At 32.9% G+C, this 26,028-nt stretch overlaps 3 protein-coding genes across 3 annotated transcripts; 2 read left to right on the top strand and 1 right to left on the bottom strand.

Annotated features, from left to right (window-relative positions):
* Window positions 1–1,219: 1,219 nt before the first annotated feature.
* On the top strand, window positions 1,220–4,559 carry LOC21408538. The gene is made up of 4 exons (XM_010098436.2): window positions 1,220–1,350; window positions 1,475–1,568; window positions 2,616–2,825; window positions 3,854–4,559. The coding sequence occupies exons 1-4, from the start codon at window positions 1,273–1,275 to the stop codon at window positions 4,534–4,536; spliced, it is 1,065 nt and encodes a 354-aa protein (XP_010096738.1). The 5' UTR covers window positions 1,220–1,272; the 3' UTR covers window positions 4,537–4,559.
* A 69-nt stretch (window positions 4,560–4,628) lies between these two features.
* LOC21408537 (sec-independent protein translocase protein TATC, chloroplastic) lies at window positions 4,629–8,613 on the bottom strand. The gene is made up of 4 exons (XM_010098435.2): window positions 8,080–8,613; window positions 6,956–7,263; window positions 5,590–5,880; window positions 4,629–5,098 (listed from the first exon to the last, which is right to left on the bottom strand). Exons 1-4 carry the CDS (start codon window positions 8,345–8,347, stop codon window positions 4,889–4,891), a joined length of 1,077 nt encoding a protein of 358 aa, XP_010096737.1. The 5' UTR covers window positions 8,348–8,613; the 3' UTR covers window positions 4,629–4,888.
* Window positions 8,614–17,258: 8,645 nt separating this feature from the next.
* On the top strand, window positions 17,259–22,024 carry LOC21408536 (origin of replication complex subunit 4). The gene is made up of 16 exons (XM_024165840.1): window positions 17,259–17,389; window positions 17,573–17,663; window positions 17,758–17,814; window positions 17,990–18,037; window positions 18,215–18,265; window positions 18,355–18,398; window positions 18,476–18,539; window positions 19,636–19,722; window positions 20,026–20,117; window positions 20,231–20,312; window positions 20,590–20,675; window positions 20,777–20,886; window positions 21,147–21,239; window positions 21,326–21,390; window positions 21,497–21,640; window positions 21,916–22,024. The coding sequence occupies exons 1-16, from the start codon at window positions 17,280–17,282 to the stop codon at window positions 21,943–21,945; spliced, it is 1,254 nt and encodes a 417-aa protein (XP_024021608.1). The 5' UTR covers window positions 17,259–17,279; the 3' UTR covers window positions 21,946–22,024.
* Window positions 22,025–26,028: the final 4,004 nt, after the last annotated feature.

Below are 26,028 nucleotides of genomic sequence, written 5' to 3'. Positions count from 1 at the left end.
ATAAATTGATAAAAATGTAATTTTTTTACTATCTATTTACTAAGTGTAAAATGAGGTAACTATTAGATAAATAATGTAGAATTGAGTAAAAATAATTGCTAAAATGTTAAGGCCTCGTTCAGTTTGCCGATTCGAGTTTTTAATTTGAGCTAAGATGTGACTTTATTTGAGAGCTTTTAATTATAACAAAAAAGTTAGATGTAACTTTTTGTAAGATCTTTTAACTGTAGCAAAAATGGAATTGCAAATTCGAACCGTTGAAATGAAAAAGGCCTAAGTAAACAATGTATTTACTGGTTAAGTGAAAAGATCCGTAAGTAATATATTTACTAAGAAAATATGGCAAACAATGTATTCATTAAGAAAATAATTGATAAATAATATATTTAAATAATATGTTTACTAAGTATTTTAGATAAATAATGTAATAGATAACATATTTATTAAAGTGTTTTTCAAAACTTTGTATTAAATAAATTATTGTATAATTAAAAAAAATCATATATAAGATAGTTAATAAATAAGTTTATAAGTAAAAAAAACTAATTACGTTATTAATTTATTTATCACGATTTATCATTAAAACAAAATATTGTTATTTATTAAAATTTTAAAGGCCCATTTGGAAAGTATACTCAAATTATAATTTTTTATTCCGAAATACTGTAGTAGAATTAATATTTTGAGTTGGAGTATATGAAACAAACGGGCCCTAAAAATTTAATTATGTACATGCTTAAATTAGCCTCAAATTCAGACACTATTTAATTAAGAAAGATTTTTAATTATGAAATTAAATTAAGTAAATAGTAGATTTTAAAATTATTTAAAGTAAATAATAATTTACAATTTAAATTTTTTATTTACGTTAGTAAAAAGATTTTTTTCCACGTAAATTTTCTTTTTATGATTGGTAAAAAAATTCTTTCTACATAAATAATTATTTTTTACCATGTAAATTATTTTCTATCCGTCGTAAATAAAACATTTAAACAGTAAATTACTATTTACTTCAAATAGTTTTAAAATTTACTATTTACTTAATTTAGTTTCTATTTACGAAAATTTATTATAAGTATAGAAATTTATTAAAAAAGACAGTAAAAAAAAAACTGTTATTTACCTAAGTTATCTCAAAATAAAATAAAAATAAAGAAAGGAATATAAAAGAAGCGTATTTCTTATTTCTTGGTCACTTTTCAACTAAAAAACCCTTGATCAGTGCTCCAAAGCTCGCTGTTTCAACACCCATTCGTTCTTGCAGAGAGAGAGATGGGGGAAAACGCCGAGAAAGACAGACTTCTTGGGACTCTGCATTCTCACCTCAACGCCATCCATGAAACCTTCCAGGTTCGTGTGTGTATATTATATATATACATATATATATATATATGTATATGCATATACATATAGTGTATATGTTTGGGTGAATAATTTTGTGATTCGTTTGTATTTTCTATGCGAATGGAAGTAGATTTTCGACCAAGCTCCAGCTTCTACCCTCAAGAAGGTGAGCTGGGACGACGCTGCGAAGATGGGTGACCAAGTGTCTAAACAAGCCACCATTGGTAATATTCTTCCTTCTCTTTTTTCTTGCCTTTTAGCTTTCGGTTAATTTGTCTTCTGTTTTTGAATATTTAATTAAGCTTAATTTGAAACTTTAGGAGTATTCTGATTTCACTCCCCTATCGTTCATAGGTTTGAATCGAAAGTTTGAAATAAAATTTCAAAGTTTTGTGAGCGAAAACACTGTAGCAAAAGGGTTGAATTGTGGTTCAAACTGTGAACCAAACAGATCTTGGATAGTGAAGTTTGGGAATATGTAAAATTGTAAATCATAACCTTTCAAAAAAAAAAAATTGTAAATCATAAGAGATTTGGATATTGGTCTTTTCTTAAGGAATTTAAATAGGGTATCCAAGCTGTAATAATTTTTATTCCCTTTTGAGTATTCACATATAAACAAATTCTTGTTGCATGACGATCATGAGCTTTTATTCTTTCATATCGTTGTGTATGGTTGTATAACATAAATGACATTAATGGTGCGCTTGATCTTATGATAAATGTTTGTCATCTGATTAAGTCCATAGTTTATAATCTGTTGTTTCATATAAATACCAAACTCTATCAGCATTATAACATCCGCTTCTTGGGCTTCAAGTATCTACTTGACACATCAAATTGTCACTCAAAACAGTGGAGTCATTGTCAATTTTATCATAATATGCATTTATTGCATGATTTAATATTGCTATATAGCTTTACGGGATTAATTATGTTGGAGATTTGGTGTTTGATGAAAACTTTATATATATATATATATATATATAGAAATCTCCCGAACCCACTTTATTAGGTGTCTGATGAAACCATAATTTACTTTATATGCGTCCAAAATGGTTTCTGGACAAGGGAGGGAGAGGCAGGAGCTAAGTTGCTGACAACTGCCTTGTGTTTCTGAAAAGAACAAATTTTAAGTATTCTTTCCTGTTTGCATATTCTTTAGGAAAGGGACAAGTTTTAATTTGCAATTCAGTTGCAAGAACCCTCCTTTTCATGTAGTATGGTACCTCAGGATCAAGTAATTAACTGTGACTTAATTTATGATGCAGTTGGAATGCTTTGGACTGGAAAAGAACCACAAGCTACTGAAGTTAAAGAGAGTATGGAATCATACTTCAACGTGCTAGTCGGTTTTCTCCTACTCTCCCACGGGAGTACAGTTGGTGCAGGGCCTACCTTGTCTTCTTTTATCCTTCAGGCCGTGAAGAAAATTGTTGACTGCAGTTACAAGTTAATTAAGGATGCTATCGTTTCTCTTGGTAATCTCTCTTCTTTTGCTAGACATCTCGAGACTCATGAGCATGACATTGCAAGACAATCTGTATGCACAAGTTTGTTACATTTCTACTTGATGGTTACATTTGTCCCGTCTATCAGAACACTTATTTATCTAATCCTGTGGTGTATGACTTTTATATATAATCAAGAGCCCGGGGTTCTAGATTAGGCTTTCTACGGGGACTAAAAGTTGTCAAATCAGAGGCTAATAGTGCCAATGATGGTTATCTTGTATTTAAAATTTGAAGCAAGTTTTTAACTATTTGATTATTTTGTTGAAATAATCATTTGGAATGCCTTCTTCAAATCACTTTCAGATAATTTTGTCAGATCGACTTGCTTGTCTGTTATTTTATTTGTGTTAAATGATTCTACTTTTTGTTTTGGTGAATTCTTGGGTCACAATGTTTGCCCTTTCAGATATCCTCTTGTTGATATTTTTCATTTTATAGCGTTTGCTTTTGTATGATCTCTCATTATAAAGTGTTAGAATCTTCACATAACATTTCATATCGTAGTCCAATCTTATAGTTCAGTCAAATTTAATATTTTTCTGGAAGCTTACTGTTGACAGAAATAGCCTGGGTATTGTTCCTTGCATTTCTGGTTCTGCTTTTCATCAGAAGTTGGAGCTTTGGAACAGATTTTGGGCTTTCTGGTTTCATGGCGAAGTGTTCGTTATGGGACCGGGGTATTTGATCCCAAACACATCAGTACTGTCTACTCTTTATATGTGTAGCGCAATGCAATCTTTTTCATTGCGGATAGTATTTCCTTTGTTATGTGGAGTTGAAGCCTTGTAAGAATACATTTTTTAAGTGCCTTTTGGAAGGTGCTTATATTAAGAACTTTTTTTTTTTTTTTTCCAAGTCACTAATGATTTTGGTCAAGATAATGGTATTATTACAGTCCGCTGCATGTTCAGTAACGTGATGATTTGGTTGGAATAATCCATTTTTGTTGAACTGAAAACAACACTATCTTTTTCTTCGTGAATAAAAATGGACAGGAACAGGCAAAGAAAATGAATCCTCAATCCCGCAGCTGGTCGGTGCAGTATGGGAAGCATGTTCTGCTCTTAAGAAGATTCCTACCACCAACGTTGCAGCAATAGGGCGAGTAATGACACAGGTTGCAGTATCTATGAAGGATGTTCTCCGTGAAATGAAGGAGCTCAAGCCAGGTTCGACAGACACGACAGATGAAAACGCAGAAAGTGAGGCTCAAGATGATGATGGCTTCAATGAGGATGATCTTGGAAGTGACCTGTCACCTGAAGAAATGAAAGTTGCTCGGTCTGCAATTGTTGTGGTGTCTGAGGCACTTGTTCTGGTAAAGGAACTTATGCGCTCCATCACAGGATTGCTCAAGCTCGAGAGCCGAGACGACACTGGTGATTTTGTGGATTCTCTAGAAAAACTGTTAAAACATTGTCAGGGAATTGGAACAGAGATTGATGAGCTTGGAGCCTCTCTTTATCCCCCACAAGAAGTTGCTATTATGAAGGGAGCAGTAGAAAAAATCTCCAGCATGGTAGATGACATGGAAAGAGAAATAGAAAGCCTTAAAGGAACCTCAGACGCTTTTATTCAAGCATGCGGTGGTCTGAAGAGCTCACTGGCACAGTTGAAATCCGAGATAGATTGCTCAGGTCCGTCAGATCTAGCAACCAGAGTACAGATGTTGATTTGAACAATTAGGGGTAAGAGTAGTAATCTTTTTGTAGTGTGAATTTAGATACCATGCGGCAGATTTTGCAAGAGACGATCAATAAAAATGGGGTCTTTTTTTTTTTTTTTTTTTTTTGTTATTACTTCATCAATAACAATCAAGATCTACCGTTTTGTACTGGGAAAGAACCATTGACTGTATATTTCGCTGGAAAACGTCTACAATGATCAGCACATTAGATGATCAACATTGGCAATTTTGGTTCCTCCCTCTGAATAACATATATATGTTACATAATGTTGTGAATATACGGGGTCCTTTGTAAACTCTCCACTAGTCGACTCCACGCGGAACAAATCATGCTTTTGAATGTTCACTTCCCTGCAAGCTTAACCATCCAGGCACCACCCAAGTAGAGACCAAGTAGAGGTGTTGCCAAAAGCATCTGAGTGAGTGGGTCAGTTGATGGTGTGAGCACGGCAGCTACCACAACTGCACCAACCACAACGTATCTCCAAATCGACAGCATTTGGTCTCCTGTGAAAAGACCCACTTGCCCCAATAGAAACTGTATAACTGGAACCTGTAAAACAATACCAAAAGTGTAAGTATTAGATGATAGTTTAGATAGGATTTTCAAATTTGGTACGCGCATATCGGCATATGTAAAGAAGGCAACCATTATGACTCAGGTTTCACTTTCCCGGGCATTCAACTGTGAGATTTAGTCATGCAGTTTTTGCTGGTATCCACTGATGTAGCCAAAATAAGGATCATGGTTCAAAACATAAAGAACATAGCTAAAAAGGGTAGTCCCCGGTTTGCAACCCGAGTTATAGATGATAAGGAAAAAAATGAAATTCAATTCAAAGGTTAACAAGCTTTTAGCAAACCGTTCCCTGACATCTAAGTTTTAACTTTGTGAAGGATTTATCGGTCTTAGATCTCCAATAGAGTGGCATAGTGGGCTACATATACACGAAAGAATATTGGTCCACAATAGTTTAAACAAATATGAAAAACGAAAATGCAAACAAGATTGACAAATTAGGAACTTGAAAGAATAGCAGTTACCTGGAAAGACAAGCCTGTGCTGAACATGAGGACAAGGATAAACTCAAAGTACTGATCAATGGACCATAAAGATTCCACAGCCCCTTCCGCATAAGTAACGAAGAAAGTCAAAGCAGCTGGCGCTAGAACCAAATAGGAGAAGACAATACCAGCATAGAAAAGTACCGAAGAACCTAAAACAATTGGCCCCAGAAATCTTCTTTCTGCTTTTGTTAAACCTGGAAGAACAAAGGCTATAATCTCATAGAGAATGACAGGGCTTCCTAGGAGAAGGCCGCAATATCCTGATACCTGCGAAGAAGCAATTAAAAAGGATTCAAAATTTTTATTCGCTGCCGATTCTTTACTGTGCTGTGCTTGGATGTACAAATCACTCTGAAGTCTGGAAGAGTTCCAAGTTATACTGTGAAGACAGAATCATTGACTAAATGCACAAGATGATACAAACTCTGGTTTGTTAAAAACTAGCTGAAGTAAATCATTGATTGACAAGCTTCGCTAGACTGAAGAAACGGCAAAGTTAGAAATCCAGCACATTATATAGTTGCAACTACTAGCAACATTTTATTTAAAATTTGACAACGGGTAGATCCTGGTAAGGTGCAAGGACACGAGAATAGTAAATGGAAACAGTTTATATTATAAAAGTGGGCAAAACGTATTATTGACACAAACAGGTTTGGGACACGCACTTAATCGAAATGCAAGAATATACACCGTGTTTTCAAAATAGAGATTCCACTATGCTTTTCTAATCAACCGAAATCCAGCCCATCTGTCTTACTTGCCAGAATTAACTACGCAAAAGGAGAAAATCGCCCTCAAGGATATGTTGCTGTGTTTGGAATTGATCCCGTTTTTGTTTTCCACGTTTTTCAAGAAAGAAAAAATGAAAACGTTTTCAAAACGGCGTTTGGCGTAATAAAGACAAAAAATGGATATGAAAACGATTTTTTGGTTTAGTGTAAAATGAGGGAGAAATGAAAAACGACTTTTAGTCGTTTTTCATTTTTTGTTTTCGTTTTCTCCTCTCTTGAGCAGAGAGAAAGAGAGAGACGTTAATGGTTTCTGTCTAAAATTGAAAACGTTTTCATTTTCATTTTCATACAAAAAACAAAATCATTTTAGAACGAGTTCCAAATGCTTGTTTTTCACGAAATACGCTGATTGTTCCATAGAATCAACATTCTACCAATTGCTTGCAACGAATCAATTGGCAAAAAGGGTAATTTCTAATTAAAAAAAATGGAAAAAGAGGCAAAGGAAGCTAATTTCTTCTCTTGTTAAGCCATCCAATTAACTTTAGACTTGACGTACAAGTAACAATGATATTAAAAGAGAAGAGAGATATTTCATCCATTCTAACCTTTAAAGACGTGAAGAAAAACTCGCCAGGAGCAAGCTGCAAGAACCGTACACCCTGTGTTTTAACTGGAGCTTCAAGAATCACTATCAGATCTTTAGAAAATGCAAAGCAACCCAAAATAGCGGCTCCAACTGCCAAAATTGATACAAAAAGTCTCTCACGCAGCTCTTCAAGATGATCAAATAAACTCATTTCTTTATCATCTGGGAGAAGCTCTTTGTCAGGATATAAAAAATCATAAATTGGACCGTCCTCCTTATCTTGGTCAAGACTTCCTAATGTTTCTTCTCTTGAACTAGCAGCAACATCTGCAAAATGGACCATAGAGATAAATTTAGCTTTAAACTTAATACATATAACACAACACCACTGTTTGTTAGCTCAAATCAAAAGATATAAACATTCGAAAGTGAAAAACTAAACTTCAATGAAGTTTAGCTCACATCAATCAACCAAAAACTTGAGGTAAAGGAGAAGACTGGTAGGATTAGGAAAAAAACCATATTGGTAAGCGAACTGTCAGATTTTCATCAAATTTCATTAAACAGCAGTTTCTTTTTTAATATGACAAACAAGATTTCAATATGAATTAATGATTCGAAACCATGTTGTTTTATACCCAATACAAACTTCTCAAAAAGGGAAAAAAAAAATCAAGAGGTTAGGACATTCAATCTGTTTGGATATTCTCTTTTGTGAGAACCAATGGAGCATAAAGTCTACTAGTTGTACAGCCTCGCACAGGCATTAATTTTAACATAATCTGTAAATTTGATGAATGTAAAAACCTGATTTATACGGGAAAAAAGCTTAAAAAATTATTAGCTATTATCCAACACCATGGCACTAAGCACACTAAAAAATATTCCCAACCTAAACCTTAATTTTATGTACAAAACCACCTAGTGTTGAACCAAATTAGAAATTAGATGGAAGCAAAATGATTACCATATTGGGTCACTGAGAATTTCATAAATCATGAAACAGTCAATCAACTTCCAAATTGAAGAACAAACTACTGCAACCAAAACCCATGTTTCTTGAATTTAGAAAGAGAAAACCCGTGAATTTTGGACACCCAAATACAGGAATTTCTTGACAAAATTAAGAAATCAGGGTCTCACCAGGCCTGTCCTCGAGAGCGGAGGCAATCCCGGACCCACCACCCAGCTCAATCTGCTTCTTCTCTCTCAAATCGTCGTCGACGGCAAAGCAAACGAAGCTTCTAGAATCCCTGCGAGTGCGAAGACTCAAGATTGGCCTCCTTGGATTGTGGGATTGCACGGAGTTGAGATGAGATTTGATAGTGCCAAGGCGCTCAAAGCAGCACTGCTTGTTGAGCTTGAGGTTGAACTGCAACTGGGAAATGAGAGCACCGCTAGTGCTTCCCATGTTTTTCTCTCTCTCTAACTGTTTCTTCTTCTTCTTCTTCTTCTTCTTCTTTCTTGTTTGAGTTGTTTGTTGTTATTGTTTTGTGTTGGGTTCGTATCAGTGGGGAAAATCTGAAACGATTGAACGACTGGTCCTTATTACGGAAGTAATACGACTTCTGCTATGGCCGCCGATATTTTTGGATTTTGCTTCTTTTTTTTAATTATTTTCTTTTCTTTTTTGGTTTATTACAAATTTTGGTTGAAGAACAAAAAAGGATGATTGAGTTCTTACGAAAAACGTCACAAATAAACCTATGCTTATTGTAACGATCATAACTACATGGCCGTTACATAACTTTATAATGTTAATTTTATAATCTTGATCTTAATGTAAATAATTTTAAACTTAACATAAAATATTTAGATTAGCAGAATAAATATTTTTTACGAAATAAAAGTTTCTTTTTAAATTTTTTTAAATCTCAACTAAAACCTTTTAAAGTAACTTTCAACTGGATATCAGTTTAAATCTTCATTTCAAACACTTACAAAAAAACTCTTGTTTAAATTATCATTTTAATTTTCTCATTTGAAAATTCATATATTTATTACAGCTGTAATGATCCTGACTACATTAATTTTATAATCTTAATCTTAACGTAAATCATTTTGAACTTAACATAAAATACTTAAATTAGCGGAATAATTTTTTTTTAACTAAATAAAAGTTTCTCTTAAAACTTTTCTAAATCTCAACTAAAACTTTTTGAAATAACTTTCAACTGGATATTGGTTTGAATCTTCATTTCAAACACTTACAAAAACCTTGTTAAAATTATCATTTTAACTTCCTACCTATGCTTCGGATTAAATTTATGCCATGTGTAATTTGTTTTCCTTTTAAAAATTTCTATTCCACCGTGGAACATAAGGATTATTACAATTTAGAGAAAATTGTTAAATTTGCTCTTAGAATTTATGTGTCTGAATTTTTATCATTTACTCTTATTTAATATTTTTTTAACTAATATAGTTATTTGATTAAAAAAAATATTGAGCAAGAGTTAAAAATAAAAATCTAGACTTGTCACGACCCCAAAGGAGGAGGGACCGTGATTATTGGAAAAATTATATTTAATTAAATGAGATTAATTAACAAACTTTAAGAATAATAAATATGTAATATTCAAAATATATTGCTCTGGAGTCTTTCTTTTACAAATGATATTAAAACAGTCCATAAAATTTAAAATAATACAACTATAGGACAATGTCGATCAATACAGTATATATACAGAAATATAGTACAACTCAGAATTAAAAACTGCAAATTCAGAATAAAACGAACCACATTGAATCTCGAGCCTTCAATCCATTGGCATCAACATGAACGCTGCAAATCACCTGCTAACTCTGGAGGGGGGAAAACATTTAAAGCAGGGGTGAGCCAAATGCCTAGTAGGAGAAAAAGGGATAACGACAATAAAACAAAGAAAATGAAATAATCATAAAGACTCGAATACCATCGAAAATAAAATGCATAACTCAAATGCAGGAGATGATAATATGTGAAAAACACATAATCATGACTAATGCAGTCAAATATAGAGTCAAGCGGATAATCAAGTATTTAAAAGCTCTTTCAAAATACTATATCATTTTCAAATCCATTTCAAAAGTGATAAGGTATCCGGTGTCTAAGTAGTCTACAAATACTGGGTATTTTTAATTCTATTAGACACTAGAATATCCAAACAATTTTAAAAATAAGTGAAGATAAAATTCATATGCCAGTAGTTTGAAATACTCTTTCAAAATACCGATGCGTAGTTTAGTACAAAGCCAAATCACCACCCACACTGTGGAGTGGCCCGTACGGGTTTCGAGACCTGCCCCTAAGGATACGATCTCCTTATCCCAATCTCTATGATCATCAGGCTGAGGTCAACTATCTAAAATGCTCATTAAATAGTGTTTGAAAACTCATATATATCATGCTCGAATTATCTCAATTCAAGATTTAATCTGTTTTCTAAAATTTACTTTCGAAAATCATGATTCGCGAAAATCAGGTTTTCGGGAAGGTTTTTAATATATATATATATAATCGCTATATATATATATATATACACACACAAATATATTTTTCAGAATCATTTTTAAAGTGTCAACGTCGGTGAAAGATTGGATTTTACACCGAGAAGTGATAAATATGCTTGAAAAATGAAGAGGAATGTAATCTCATGCTCAAATAAGTCCAAAACTCAAGAAATGAACGTGCTACGTTCAATTTTCCGTAAGGTATTTGTGTATGCACAACCAACAATGTAAAAGTGTAATTCCAATAAAATCTATTATGTTTCCACCACGTATGTCAAGTGTTAATTTATCCTCTTTTAACACTTTTTCTGTATTCCATTAAGTGTCTCATATGTAGTGTCAAAATAACCTCAAAGACTCTAAACTATCAATCGTTGCACCATAAATCAATTTCTAACTCAAAACTATATTTTCCTTAAAACAGTAAATTCACAGATTCATCAACTTAGATGGAAAAATTTATAAGATATTACTTAAGCCTCCAAAAATTCTAAAATAAATTCTATAAGAAATTAGACACGTAGATCTTTCTAACGAGCTATCAGATGCCTAAATCTGAGCTCTCTAAATGCCTCAAAAATAGTTTTTAAGAAATCAAAATTCTATTCTTTTCTGATTTTGACAGCTTTTAGGAAGTTTCTACATGAATCCAATGCGCACAACTCGGGTTACAAAACTCTAAATGACGTGATTTTAACTCCCACACGTCACTAATAATATGTTCTAAATGGTAGTAACAATGGTTTAGGTGCAGCAATTCTATTTCAAAAAGTAAGGGTCTCAGTTCTTGTTTTATCAATTCTTAAAAAAGATAATTTTAGCGACTGTTATGAGAATAATCATAAAATATTCTACACAGTCCTAAAAATTACAAATTAGTGTCTAATCGAAGTAGGCATCTAGGGACTTTCAAAGAGATATAATAATCTTAGTTTTGGGTCTGTTAATTCTCCAAAAATACATCATACCAGAGCAACACGTGGCTGTTTTTCTATAAAATTTCTAAAAATCATGTTTAACTTTAAACATACATAACTTAAGTTATACTTGTCCGTTTGAGGTGATTCTTGCGACTATTCGAAGCTTAGGATGTCTAGTTTCTAAATATGAAAACCATTTACTGAAGTTCATCACCAAGAACTCTCAGAATCCAAAAGAACCGATCCTGTCCAGTAAGTACATTTGACAGTTTTTCCACTATGTTCAAAAATTCACAATACTGAAACTATAATCAAGGTAAAATCTCAATTTAGTAAATAAATATATAAAATTAAGAGAAGCCCTACCTCAAACTTCTTCACATCTTGAAATCAACTTTAAGGTTGAATTGCCCATAAAAATAGAGCTAAAGCCCTCTATTTAGAAGCTTGGACAACACCTCCCATGGAGGGAAAGAGAGAAAATCGAGAGGGAGGGAGAGAGAGAGTCAGCGTGAGGGAGAGAAGGAAAGGAAGAGAGAAAGAATAAATATCAGGAAATGAAAGGAAAAAGAGAAAAGAAAGAAAAAGAAAAGAAAAAAGGAAAATGTGCTTGAGTTTTCTGTGTAAATTTGATGATTAGACTTCAAAGTCTAATCTAAATAGAATATGGAATAACTCACTATTCTTATTTTAGAAAATTAGTTACTGACACCTTGTCACGTCCCGAAGCCGGGGTTAGTGACGTGGAGGCTCGTTTAGGGGTTAAACGGGATTATAAAAGTAATTAAACATTTATAATCATGATAATAAAAAATGAAAGTAAAATATAAAGAAATTTCCAAACGAGCCCCACTATTTGGCTGAAAATAAATTACAAAAAAGTTACGGGGTTGCCCGTAATTTCTGATTACAAGAGGCTAAAACTCAAGCCTCCAACATCGTTTAGGGCTTCACCCACAGGATATGCAGCATTGTACATACATGAATATGTAAATAACATTACAGACATCAACCACAGTCTAGGAATCTAAAGATTCAGAGTTTACAGAAGTTATAATTCTTACATTCATACACAAGGAGGATGATCACAATCCTCACTAAATCAGACGGTAGCAATTAACTCAGCTACTCCGCACTGCTTCTAGAGTTGCCTGGGAGGGGTTAATATTTATAAAATAATAAAACGTGAGCGAAATGCCTAGTATGATGTAATTTGAAATAACTTTATAAACAAGTAAATAAATGAGTAAGCAAGTAAATAAATAAATGAGCAAGTAAATAAGACATTTAGTTCCAACACAACAGCCGGAACCTCACATCTTTTTTCTGAAAGAAAATATAACTGAAAATCTCCGTATTACAGGCATCAGTAAGTAATTTATACTATGATAAATTACTTATACAACCACAAGCACAAGCCTTATCACCCCCGGGCCGGGTTTCGGGTTCTACCCCTAAGGATATACTCTCCATATCCTATCTAGGCCATCAGTTGGTTTACCGATTCGCAAGATCTCTTGTCTTAAGAAATCATTTATTAAACTTTCTGAAATAGTTCATTATGATTCCAATAGCTAAAATCAAGCTACTATTTTTGAAATACTTTTCTTTCGCAAACATGCCCTTTCTTTAAAACATTTGTAAGGCCAAAACTCTTTTGAAAACATGCAAGCAAAGAAAGGGATAAGAAATCCTACCTCTCAAGTACCAAACCTATGGCTAGCATTGCACTATTCTGGCTTTCAATTCCTCAAAGCCCCTCAATCTGAGTCCTCAACTAGCACTGATACAAAACAAAACTTTAGGATCCAATTCTCATTCCTAAAGCAATTTCAATCCCAATCATACCTTTTGATTTCCTATTAGTGTGCCTTAATCAAATTTTAAGTTTCATAAACCATTTCATGTTTCAAATCATCATTCCAAGGGTTTTGATTCCAAAACATGGATTAAAGATGCTAATCCATTCATTCTAGATCCCCAAATAAAGCTAAATTGGGCTCTCTTCAAAAATCGAGGTCAAAACAGGGTCAAACCCCGTGTACACCGGTCGAACGGTGACAGAGCAGTGCAACACCACCGGTCGACGGGTGGTGTGCAATCCAGTTAACCGCAGAAGTCGATCTGTGGAGTACAATCCGGTCGACTGCATAGGTCGACCGGTGGAAGCCTGACAACTCGACCGACAGGGCCGATCCGAAGAAAATCCGGCCAAAACCTACAATTTCAAGTCCAAATTTGAAACATTTCAAGGGGAAACAACCAAATCCAGGTTCTAGTTATTAAATCAAGTCCATAGAACTAAAAATCCTGAATTTCTACCATGATTTTACTCAAAATCCATGAAAATCCATTTCGAACAAAAATTAGGTTTTCTAATAAACAAATTCGAGATTCAAGAGAGGATTTTTCAGAAATCTTATCTCAAATCCTTCTTTTGACGTTGAAAACTTCTTAAAATTCTTCTTTGGTTCGAAATTCGGTTGATTTGAAGCAAAAAGGGGGGAGAGAGAGAGAGTGAGAAAATGAGAGAGGAGAGAGTGAGTGAGGTGCATGAAAAGGAAAAAGGAAAGAAGTAAAAAGGAAAAGGAAAAGAAAAGAAAAAGAAAAACATGTGTCACAAAAATTAAAAGAGAGTCCAGAAAATGTGTCTACACGCACTTTTGGGATAAAAATATAATTACTGAAAATATTTAAATACCTTAAAATTATTTAAATTTACACGTAAGAAACATTTAATAATCAATAATTAATTATTTAAATCAAATTAGGCACACTAATAAATCTTAATTACCTTAATTAATCTTTTTTAATTCTTCAAGGTGCTACACACCTAAAACTGATCGAAGGACAAAAGCATCAATTTTAAAAATAATTATTTTTTAAAAAAAGAAAAATCTTTTATGTGATAATTATAACTGAAAATCTTTCACTAATATCAAATTAATTAACACTAACAATTAAATTAAATTAATTAATCTTAATTAATTTTACCAGATGTTATAAAACTTATACATTTTATGAGTATTTATCTCATTTCTCCATTAATTTATTACAAATTTTACTCGAACTAATTAGTATCCTACTTTAGGAGGTACTAAACGTGATACTAAAAAATCCAGCAATTAATGGTAGACAATTAGTGACCAACAGTACCCTATTGTGACATCTTGCAGTTGCTTGTCAGAGACCGTCGGTATACTTTACGATTGCCAATCGAGAGCTATTGGTATCTTATTGGTGATGTTTGGAGAGGACACTTTACGTTTTGGGCACTTAACAGGAACACCATAAATTTTAAAGAGTTGACATATGTTAAAAAATATAAATTATTACAGAGAATATTATAAGTAAAAATATTTAAAAATTATAAAATTTATAAAAAATATAAATATATATGTAAAAAATTATAAAATTCTTATAAAATCAAAATATATTAAATCAAATACATAAAAATATAAATATAATTTTACTCAATACATAAAATTTAAATAATATTATTATGATATATTTTATAACAGTTTTAATACTCATGATAAAAGTCAATCTAACCTTAAAAATTATAGCATATTGTCTAAATATTTTGTGTTTTTGAAGGTAGTCCATTGTGACGCCAAAATTTCGACAACTGTGAGGTTGACAAATGCTATTTCTAAAAAGCATGAAAAAAACACTAAAATCAGTTATTTCTTACTAGAATATTCCACAAAAAGTTTGTATAAAAAATATATATATATATATATATTCCACAAAAAGTACAAAACAAATCACATGAAAAAAACCCCAAAAAATCATCAGTGATGGTGAGATTCGACCTCAGGCCCGACATCAAGGGTGGTGTGGTGCACGCGGTGAGGCTCATGACATCACAACAAGATGATTTGCATATTTGAGCATAACGGCCTCGTGCCGATGTGGAGAGCTCGGCTCCTTGCTGTGAGGGCAACATTTTCGCAGGATTTGCATACCCAAACACTGTGTTGTGGGGTCGGACCACATGATGTTCCTTTGCAGATAGGCCCCCTAAGGGTGGGGGTCCCTCTCGGGAGTTCGATGCCGGGTGTTGACACTAGGAGGGGTAATGTTAGGAAGAGTGAGGGAAAGAAAAATAAAGAGAAAACCTTGACAATATTTGAAATTTGCAAGAATAATAATTATGAAGGATAAGCCGTTCTGCCGTTCTTAAGACAAATATACTTTTTTTAAGAATAACATATTTACAAAATATTCATTTTAAGAATAACATATTTACAAAATATTGGGGTTTGAGGTAAGTCTATCCTCATTCTAAGATCGTTGTATACTCTCTAAATGTTTCAACTAAATTTAGATTGTCCTAAATGAAACTTCTGTTTAAATATTTTTGAAGCTTAAAAAGTACATACATAACACAGTGACTAAATTTTCTTTATCAATGGGAGCTTCTTGTCTAGGGAAAAGCTATGACTAGTTTGAAGTCAATTCTAAAAAATGTTTGCAATATCTTTTTTTTTGTTTAATTTTAATTGTTGGAAAAACACACTAAAATGGTGACTAAATTTGAGGCAAGATTCTCAAAATAATAATAATAATAATAATAAATAAATAAATAAATAAAGGGTTAATTCCATAAATGATATCTAAAATTTACTTTAAATTCTTATTTAGTCGTTGACTTCTTAATTATTGACCTTTTATTTATTTTAGTTTCAGTCTTTTCGTTAATTGGACGTTAAAATTTGATGAAATATATATAAATTAAGAATCAAAATTGGAAACAGTTAAAATTTATTAAATTTTTTTTGTATTATTTTAGTCCTTAAACTTTATGTATTTTCAATTTTAATCCTTAATTTTCATAAATTCCATCAAATAACACCAAGCTAACATAAAAACTGAAGCTGAAATAGAGAAAAACCTTAGAAACTAATTGTGAGATGTTTTAAAAGTTAGAGACTAAAGTGAAATTAAAGTTAAACTTCCGGGACTATTTATAAGATTAACTCAAAAATAAATAAATAAATAAATAAAAAAGAACAAAAGCATAAACAAAACAAAACAAAACAAAAGAACCGAGAGCACTCAAGCAAAAACGCGCGGTAGTCTTCTATCAATGCCATCAGCGTAAATCTAAAAAAATAGTTATTTTGCACCCAAAACTTCATAAGTGTCTCCACTAAACACTCATCTAATAAAGATTTGGAAAATCTATCCTTTTATAAATATAATGTTCATAATATCTAATTTAAGCCTTTCATATCCCCACCTAAATCCTAATTTTACTCTTCATTTGATTTATAAAATAATAAAATCCCTTTAAACTATTAATATTATATTATATTTTTTTATAATTAATGTGATTCTCTTTACTTTTATTTGTCATTGTCTTCTTATCTCCTTTTTCTTCTTCTTCTTTGAACAAAGAAGTACAAGAACAACTCTCCGACATTGGTCATGACAAAACTGCTCCTTTCACTGCTTTGGCTAATTATATTGCCAATAGGTAAAACTAATGAAACTTGTTCTCCGTTTCTTCTTTTCAGATTAATTTTGGTTTAATATAAAATAAAAAGTGGGGGAATGTTTTTAAACTCCTTTAAAAATATTTTATTTTTTAAAAAAAATATTACTTCCATTTGTAATTAATGTGTGATATGTTAATGGGTTTTAATTTAATTTTAATATATGATAAAATTATAATGAATATAAATTATAAATTAGTAAGGGTATTAATGAATTTAGTGGGCGTAAATACTCAAATCTAAAATGTATGTGGGCTCTTGTTGAGGCCCAAACAAAAGGATCTAGCCCAAGTAAAACAGTAGTGGTGAGCTCATCTCTTGCCTGGCCCACGAGGCCCTATATATAAGCCCTGGTGTGCCCTTTTGTTCCTCTTCTTTCCCGCCATTTCTCTCTCTCTCCTCACGGAAAAGAAATCGACTTTCAGTCCTGATGGGGCGAGAAAATCCAGCAGAGAAAGCCCTAGGTCTTCTGCGGAGAAGACTCTGCGATCCCAGTTTCGTCTTCAAACCTTTCTCCGATTCTCCCGACTCCAATTACAGGTCTCATTTCTATCTGTTTGGCTCCCGAGAAAATGTTGTTGCAACACAAATGAAAATCGTCAATAGACAATCTCATCTTGATCCGGAAAGAAGCCCAGACTTTATAAGCATTTTGGCATTTCATTTTAATTTATTGTCTGAATTAAATTTTTTTCTTTTTAACTTGTTCTCCTAATTCTGCAGTAAATTGAAATTCATAATATCAAGTTCCGTCACTGAGGCTTGTAACAACTCCATCTTGCTTCTAGGCCCCCGTGGTTCCGGGAAAATTGCGGTATGCAAAATTCAATTCGTACTTTATTGATTTTTTCTTATCATTTTTCATTTATTTACTTATTTATTTGTTTTTTGATTGAATTGTGTTTTAGGTGCTGGAGCTTGTTATCAGTGATTTGTTACTAGAATTTCCTGATATGATTTCAGTGGTATGCTTGTTGACCTTGTCTTCTCGAACTTTTTCTCTTTTACTACAGGATACTAAAAGATATACCACACTAACTCATACATGTTGTATTTTTGAATTCCTATATTTATACTGGAAAATTGTAGACAGAATCTTTTCCAAATATGTAACTGATTTTTTAGGGATGTATGTTTCAGATAAAGCTAAGTGGACTTTTGCACAGTGATGACAATTGCGCGTTCAAGGTTACACATCTTATTTTACTTTCTCCTCAACTTGATTGTTAATCATGCTTAATTTCTTAAAATTTTGATTAAAAGAATTCGAGTTACTTTGGTCTACATTACAGATACACGATGAAATTTTCTTACCAATATTGCTCTTTAGTTGTTTGCTTAATATGATTCTTGGTCATAATTCAGGAAATTGCTAGGCAGTTGTGTGTGGAGCATCAGCTATTGTTCTCCAAAATGGTAATTTGGATATTTTGCTTGCTTGGTGTTGCAATGAAGCTTTATAGATGTAGATTTTATGGATTTTTATTTTGAGATGAATTTTGCAGGCGTCATTTGATGATAATTCGCAATTCATGATAGCCATGCTACGGTAAGCATGACGTTAGTTCTATGCAATTGTTTGACAAGTGGTTTATGATATTCTATAAGTGTGCTCTTTCTTTTTAGGGAGTGTGGATTAGCTCATAAAACAATTATTTTTGTACTGGATGAATTTGACCTATTTTCTCAGGTAAGATTCCTCGTCCCTTCAACCTTTCACATGCCATTTCTTGTTCTTGAAGCTTTCAATTTGACATCTACCTTCAAATTATTTTTATTGTTTTATTGTTTTTTTTGTTTTTTTCTGGAAGGCGCTTTCATATCTAGTTACTTGTTCTTACGGGAACTGATTAGGGGGCATTGAAAGCCTCTTCCATTTAGAAGACCAGGGCCAAGTACCTTAACCACAGAACCACTAGGCACGACCTCTTAACCGAAATGAGGTGAAAGATAACCTTCAAGTCACCTTAAGGTTTGAGGCATCAAGTATTTCACAAAATTGAACTTTCATTTTTACAACTATAGATGGAGTTATTCAATAAGCTATTGAAGGGCCTTGGACGAACTTAGGATTCTTTTTGTGGACATAATCTTTTGCCTCGTAAGACACTAATAATCATGAGATTCGCTATGAAAAATCAGATGAAATAAGAAATGCTTTAGCACCTAGTTTAAACTTTTTGTTGACATTAGAAAAGTTGTTAAGATTGTCTGGTCATCTACAGCTAAGACATAACTATACAAATGCACACCATAGAGAGGAATAATATTAATCAAAAGAAGTAGATGGAATCCCCATACATGACATGTTCAGAAGTAACTAGGAAACACATAAATGTAAGAGATCTAGAGGAGGGAATTGGAAGCCTCATGCATACAATTTCGTAACCTTAAGTTGGGGGGTGAAAAACATAGCTATAGCAACAGGATAAGATTCTTATTCATCAATAAGGAATGAGAAATAGCTAAAAACTAAAGGTAAGAACAAGTAGAGCAAGAAACCAATGCTAGATTGTAAGACATGCCACTCGGTATATGCATCAACAAACGAGATCTGCAACAGAATATGGCTTACAAGCTGAACATGCATTTACATCCTTAAAGAGCTTGACTTTTCAAGATTAATTAAATCAGATCAACTTTTGGTTTTCTTGAAGAAAGAACACCTTGATGCATTCTGACAAGGCAGATATTAAACTTATGTTGTGCTTGTGTTAAAAGTTTCAATATGGTTTTTGAATTTTCTGATTATATATTTATTACTTTCCATTTTGGATTCTTTGCAGGGAAAACAACGATTACTTTATAGTTTGCTAGATGCTATGCAATCAGTATCGTCACAAGCTGTTGTTATTGGCGTGAGTTGTCGATTGGTATGTTGCTTTTAAGTTCATTTCATCATTGTATTTTTTAAGTTTATGCAATGAAGAAATTTCCATCAAAATCATGTAGAGATTACTAAAATGTTTATTTTTGAAGCAGCAAAGGGGTGAATAAAATCTTTTTTTGAACAGTGGTTGCTGGTCCCTTTGCAAGCTACTTTTGTGAAAACATGAACTGAAATATAAGACCCAAGAGTTCTTTCTTTGGTTTAATATAAGTGAATACATAGAGAGATTGCATCCTCAGAGTATGGTTCTATGAGCTTCTAGTTAATAATTTTGAAAGCTGTGCAGGATGCGGATCAGCTTTTGGAGAAAAGAGTAAGATCTCGTTTTTCACATAGAAAGCTATTGTTCCTTCCACCCAATAAGGAAGACATGCAGCGGTAAAATGTTCTACTTTCCAAATCAAGGATGCCACTGTGGATCCCATCTAAAAGACGATATTTTGGCATAATAAATGCTTTTCTTCTAAGTTCTTTGATTTCTAGTGATGCAGGTTGTTGGAAAATATTTTGTTATTGCCAACGGACTCAACCTTTCCCCAAGACTATACTGTTCAGTTCAATGCAAAGTTACAAGTATCCTCATATTGACTATTTCTGTTAATGAGAAACTACAGAAATAAGGTTACTTAAAAAGAATGTCTTTTAATCAAATATGGAAGCACCGCCACCCGTAAGGTTTTGCAGGCGGCTATTCATTTCAAAAATCCCACCAGTAGTATCAGTATAACTAGTTACACGTATTAGTTTAGATAGGATAGTGTAATGTGTTGCCTTAGTAAAACGTAACAATCCTTTTCCCATGAATTATACCTGTGCATTCATATCCGGAGACTTTCTTAACATATTACAGAATATCTTAGCAGATGAGAGATTTAAAGATGTTCTTAACACATACATAAACACTGATTCCACAGTCAACTATTTATTGAAATTTCTGTAAGTTTCTTCTCTTTATCAGAAGTATGGTGTTTCATGTAACCTTTTAAACATATGTCGTATTTCATCATCTTCTAAACTTTCATACATTATGATTCTAGATTTCGCGCAGTTTCTAACATGGATTTGGTAACTGGATTCTTGTCACTGGAGAACTTCAAAACTGCGCTATCGAATGTCCAAAGGCAGCCTAAGCTGGAATGCATAAAAGGTAGAGATATCAGAAACTTTTCCTTTCATACTTATTAATTGTTTTCCTATCGACGATTGCTACTTGAGTTACCAAACAATGAACCAAGTCGTACAATTTCCGAAGTAATATACTTAATAAGAAAAAAGAAGAAAAAGATAAAAGAACTTTTGCTTCATTGAAAGTACAATGAAAACCGGTGGTCTTTGCTAATCTCCTTCCTCCCCGCTCTCTGTAACGGAATTGACGGTTTTCAGTGCATATGCTGACATGTGGAACAGATTGCTCCATATTGGAACTCTATATCCTGGTATGCATGAAGAAGTTGGAGATTAAAGAGCAAAACTCGTATAACTTCAACTCAATAATGAAAGGTAAACCTGATTTTGAGAGTTTTAGTTTTATTGCTACGATTAAGTTATCAATTACCAACAACTTACATCAATGTTCTACATTGCAGAGTACAAAACCGTACATGATTCTTTCCAAACATCAGATTATTATGCACAAAACGTATGCTTACGGGTGTGTAGCTCTCCACAAAACTTGTGGATGTAGATGAATCTTAAAGTGGTATTAAGTTGCAGATAAGTTTCTGTACATTTTGATTTTATTCTTCTGTTCTTTGCAGGCATTTGAACACCTTTTACAACGCGAATTAATCAGTTTTACAGACAGCAGAGGAAACAATCAGTCGATTGAGTTTCGTCCAGTAAAGCTTTTAGTCTCATCTCATGAATTGCATCAGGGACTGAAATCATATCGTTCCTGTCCTGTAAGCTACTCACCCGATTATGTGTTTAAATATGGCTGCCTAGATAATAACTTTTTATTCCAAGTCCTTCAAAGTAATCAGTGAATGTACATTGCATTGTGTTTGCTCTAATGCATGAATTTATTTCAATTAAATTGCTTGGTGATCAGAAATTTAATAATTTGCTGCGCTAACCATCTGTTCAAATTGCATTTATTGTTGTGATTTTAATTTCATGTGTTCCAGTACTTTCATTTATTTGATACATCGCGTTGTTTATGTTTGACTCTTGACAGGCCATTCTTCAAAAACTAATGGCTGGTTAGCTGCCCTTGTGTAATCAGGAAATTTGTTCTTTACTCCAATCTGTAATTGTTTCCTGAGATTTTGTCTCTCTTTTTCCGTTGAAGAATGGAAATTTGAACTCTAGTACTACTGTCTGCGGATTTTTGGACTAACCAAAAAGTCCTTATGAGGATGTACAACTAACAGAAGCAATATACTTAAATTCATTGTTGGTAAATAAGTGCCAATATTATGTAGAATTTCTCTTTCATCACCTTTGGTGATTCCTCAAGTGTAATCCCAGTGCCAATAATTGAAGGATTAGTTACAAAATTCTCCTGAATTATGACCTGTGTAACATTGTGCCCCCATTCTTTAAAATGCAACACCTGTCTCCCTCGAATTATGAATCATTAACAAAAATGCTCCTTCCCTAAGTTTTCAAATAGAAAAGTGGCTCATATAATTGGGGGTGTTTTGGTAATCTTACATGTTCTACAAATTAAAACTTAACTTTCTAAGTAATTTTCATTTAATTAATTAATTAGAAGAGTAAAATTAAATTTTTTATTGTTCTATTTTATTTATTTTCATATTAGATTAAAATTAAATTGTATTCTTTTAGAAAATATATATCCAAGAACTATGGGTAGAAGAGCAATTGTCAGTGTCACTAAACTGTTTGGTAACAATCAACATTTGTGATTCCATCAAAAATACTAATGGAAGAAGCATTTTTGTTAACAATTTATAGTTCGAGGGAATAGATATTGCGTTTTGAAGATCAGGTGGCGCAGTGTTACCCAAATCATAGTTTAGGGGAATTTTTATAATCATAACAAATGGAGGAGATGGTTGGACAAAATTTTTTTGTGAGGATAGACAAGCTTATAGATTTGGTTGCCTAAAGTTGATGGTTGGGGAAAGTTAGAGCTGTCTAACCGTCCGACCAAAAGAAAATTTTTGTATAGGTTGAGGTTCTTACCCTTGTGGCCTTGTCAAGGAGGAGAGAATTGCCAACTTTGACAGTGCAACTTTTGAATTTCAATAATTTTTACTATGGTTCTATAATTTTTACTATGGTTCTGCACGCTTTACTTTAATTGTTAAAAAAGATAAAATTGCAACCCACATGGGAAGAAAGTTAACAATCTCTTCCTCCAACCACTCTATATAAAGAACTAATAAGTTTACATTGACTTTTATTAGAAATAAGAGACCAATGTAGCAGCAAATATAAACATAGATAACATCAAGAGACAATGAATTCATTTCACTCTTTTTATCAAGAACACACCAAATCTGAAAATGTAAGAAGAATTATACAATACATTTAAGTGAAGCTACGTTCTTGACAGGGTTTCCACTAAATATTTTCATAATTATGTATTACACACTCTTTGAAGTCTCTCTACAAGCTTTTTTCCTCTATAAAATTGATAATTATGTAGATTCAGTAAACAAAGTTTAGCATATAATAAGAATACATTTTTAAACAACTGATAAATATGACCGTTGTAGCCAATATTTATCGACGAGTTTTAATTCCCTCCACCACCATTCACCATCTGGCAGCTCAACTCTCTATATTAATAAATAACTATGCTAGAATTCCAACAATTCCCCATCTAGTTTAGATGTTTCCACAAATGTCTAGGCTGCTGACCTTACTCCAATTTCTCTGGGGCTTAATCATATTCTTCTTGAAGTAAGTCCAAGCAGTGCTTGAAGTATTGAACACTGGAGCTACCAGTGGTTTTTTAATCATGCCGACATGACTATTATTAGTGGAAATCTTTTGTATATTCATTTTCTCATTGATAATTATTTTTTTTTGATAAAATATAATCTCATATAAATATGTCGTAAACCTGATTTCTTGCACTTTCGCTATCACAAAATACATTGGCTTTGACTTGTTTAACTCCCAACGCTGCAACCAAACCTTGCATCCATAAAGCTTCCTTTTATAGATTTTATAACAACCATATATTTTGCCTTAGTAATGGGACAAACACATCATATGTTATAAGTTTGCTTTTCCAACGAATAACATGACTAAAAAATTTGAAAGCATAACCTGTTAGAGACTTAGATTGTCTAAGCACCCTACATAATCTGATTCTACAATATCATCTTTTGCTCCCTTCTTGTCAGAGCATTTCTAGCTTAAGAGTCCCCTTTACTTTAAGTACTTGACAGAACACCCATGTCATAGCTTCCGGCCAATGATTTCTTCATGGATTTCCCATATACATACTGATAACATTCACTAGATAGGCTAAGATCAAGTCTTGAATAAACCATGCATATATGAGAGACCCACCCTGCTGAATTTGCATAGGGAAAGTTTGCCATTCCTTTTTCTTTTTCTCTTCTAATTTAGGTATCTATGACAAATAACTGGAAATGTTGTGTCATAGGACTACGGGCAATCTTACATTAATCCATGTTGAATCTCCTTCAACAACTTTTGTATGCTTGTTGAGTCTAAAGACAACAGCACTCCTATCATGTTTAATTTTAAACTCAACAATGATCTTATCATGTCGAGCAAAGTCTAATTTCTCCTTTCGACAAGACCAATATGTTGTGGTGTGCCAGGGGCTGTCAGTTGTGACGACACACCTTTTTCAATCAAGAAATCCCTGAACTCTTGATCCAGGTATACATCCATCGATCCGATCAAAGAGTCTAGGGCCCATTTAGTTCGCTGATTCGAGTTTTTAATTCAAGTTGAGATGTGACGTTTTGTAAGAGCTTTTTACTGTAGCAAAAAAGTTAGATGTGACTGTTTCTGAGAGCTTTTTACTGTAGTAAAACTCGAATTCTAAACTCGAATCGGCGAAATGAACGGGGCCTTAATTGGTTTACCTAACTGTTTTTCAACTTCTGCTTGTTTTTTTTTTTTTTTTTCTAAACCTTTTAAAAGTTTCAGACTTCCGTCGCATTAGGTAAATATAACCATATCTCGAATAATCATCAATAAAGGTGACAAAATATTTGTAACCTCCTCTTGCTTGAAAGCTTAACAGTCCACATACATCTGAAAGTATCAGTTGAAGAGGTTCAATGGCTCTTTCTCCTTTCATCGTGAAAGGCCTCTTGGTCATTTTACCTTCTAGACAGGATTCACAACCGGAAGCTCACCAACTTTTAGTTAATATAAAAGACCACCATTTACCAGTCTTTCAATCATATTTAGGTTTATATGACCAAACCTAAGATGCCACAGATATGTGTTATTATCATGAGAGATCTTTCACTTCTTATTCTTAGGTTCGGCAACTTTGAACATTTCAGTGTTAAGCAATGAGTTAGGTATTGGTTTTATACAATATAAACTATCATCCAAAGGTCCAAAATATATATTAAAACCATTTTGAGAAATATGAACAAATTCATTATCAAAATAAATTTTAAATAATTATTCGAATTGCCTAGCTACAGAAATCAAATTTCTATGAATGTCTGAACTAAAATAAACATTGTTCAAAACTAAAAATTTATTGTCCTTAAAATGAAATCTAACTTCTCCTACTACTTTTGCCGAAACTCTTGCACCATTGCCCATTTTCATCGTGCCTTCTGTTGGTTTCTGAATCGAATTCGGATGCGGAAGCGTGAGGGTAGCGGATCATGTATAACAAAAATTTTCATAAAACTTTGAGATACTTTATAGATTATATTAATTTATACACGAATAAATTAATCACATTAATTTATTTAATAAGAACTCGAATGTGAATTATACCTAGCAGTCGATAAGGATGATAACTTGAGTTCTTTGACCACGAATAATCCTTGCTCTAAAGCTTTGTGTTTAGAAAACCCTAGCCTGCCACGTAATTTCCTAGAATTTACCAAGACTTGTGTGTGGGCACAACTGCAGTAAAACGGGTAAGAATAAACACTCAAATTTCTAAAAACACCAACACATGCACGATGTGAAATTTTTAGAGAAAAATTTGTCCTCTCACTCTTTAGGGAAATTCGGCCACCACTCAAAATTAGGACAAAAATTATGTCTCACAATTTTCCATCATTCTCTTATTTATAGAGTAGAAGTCAAACTCCTAGAAGGAATCCAATCTTTATCTCCGTGATAAAGTTTATTAATTATC

This window comes from Morus notabilis, unplaced genomic scaffold (assembly GCF_000414095.1).
Source record: "Morus notabilis unplaced genomic scaffold, ASM41409v2 Scaffold451, whole genome shotgun sequence".
NCBI lineage: Eukaryota > Viridiplantae > Streptophyta > Magnoliopsida > Rosales > Moraceae > Morus > Morus notabilis.
This window is presented reverse-complemented; position numbering and strand designations above follow the sequence as displayed.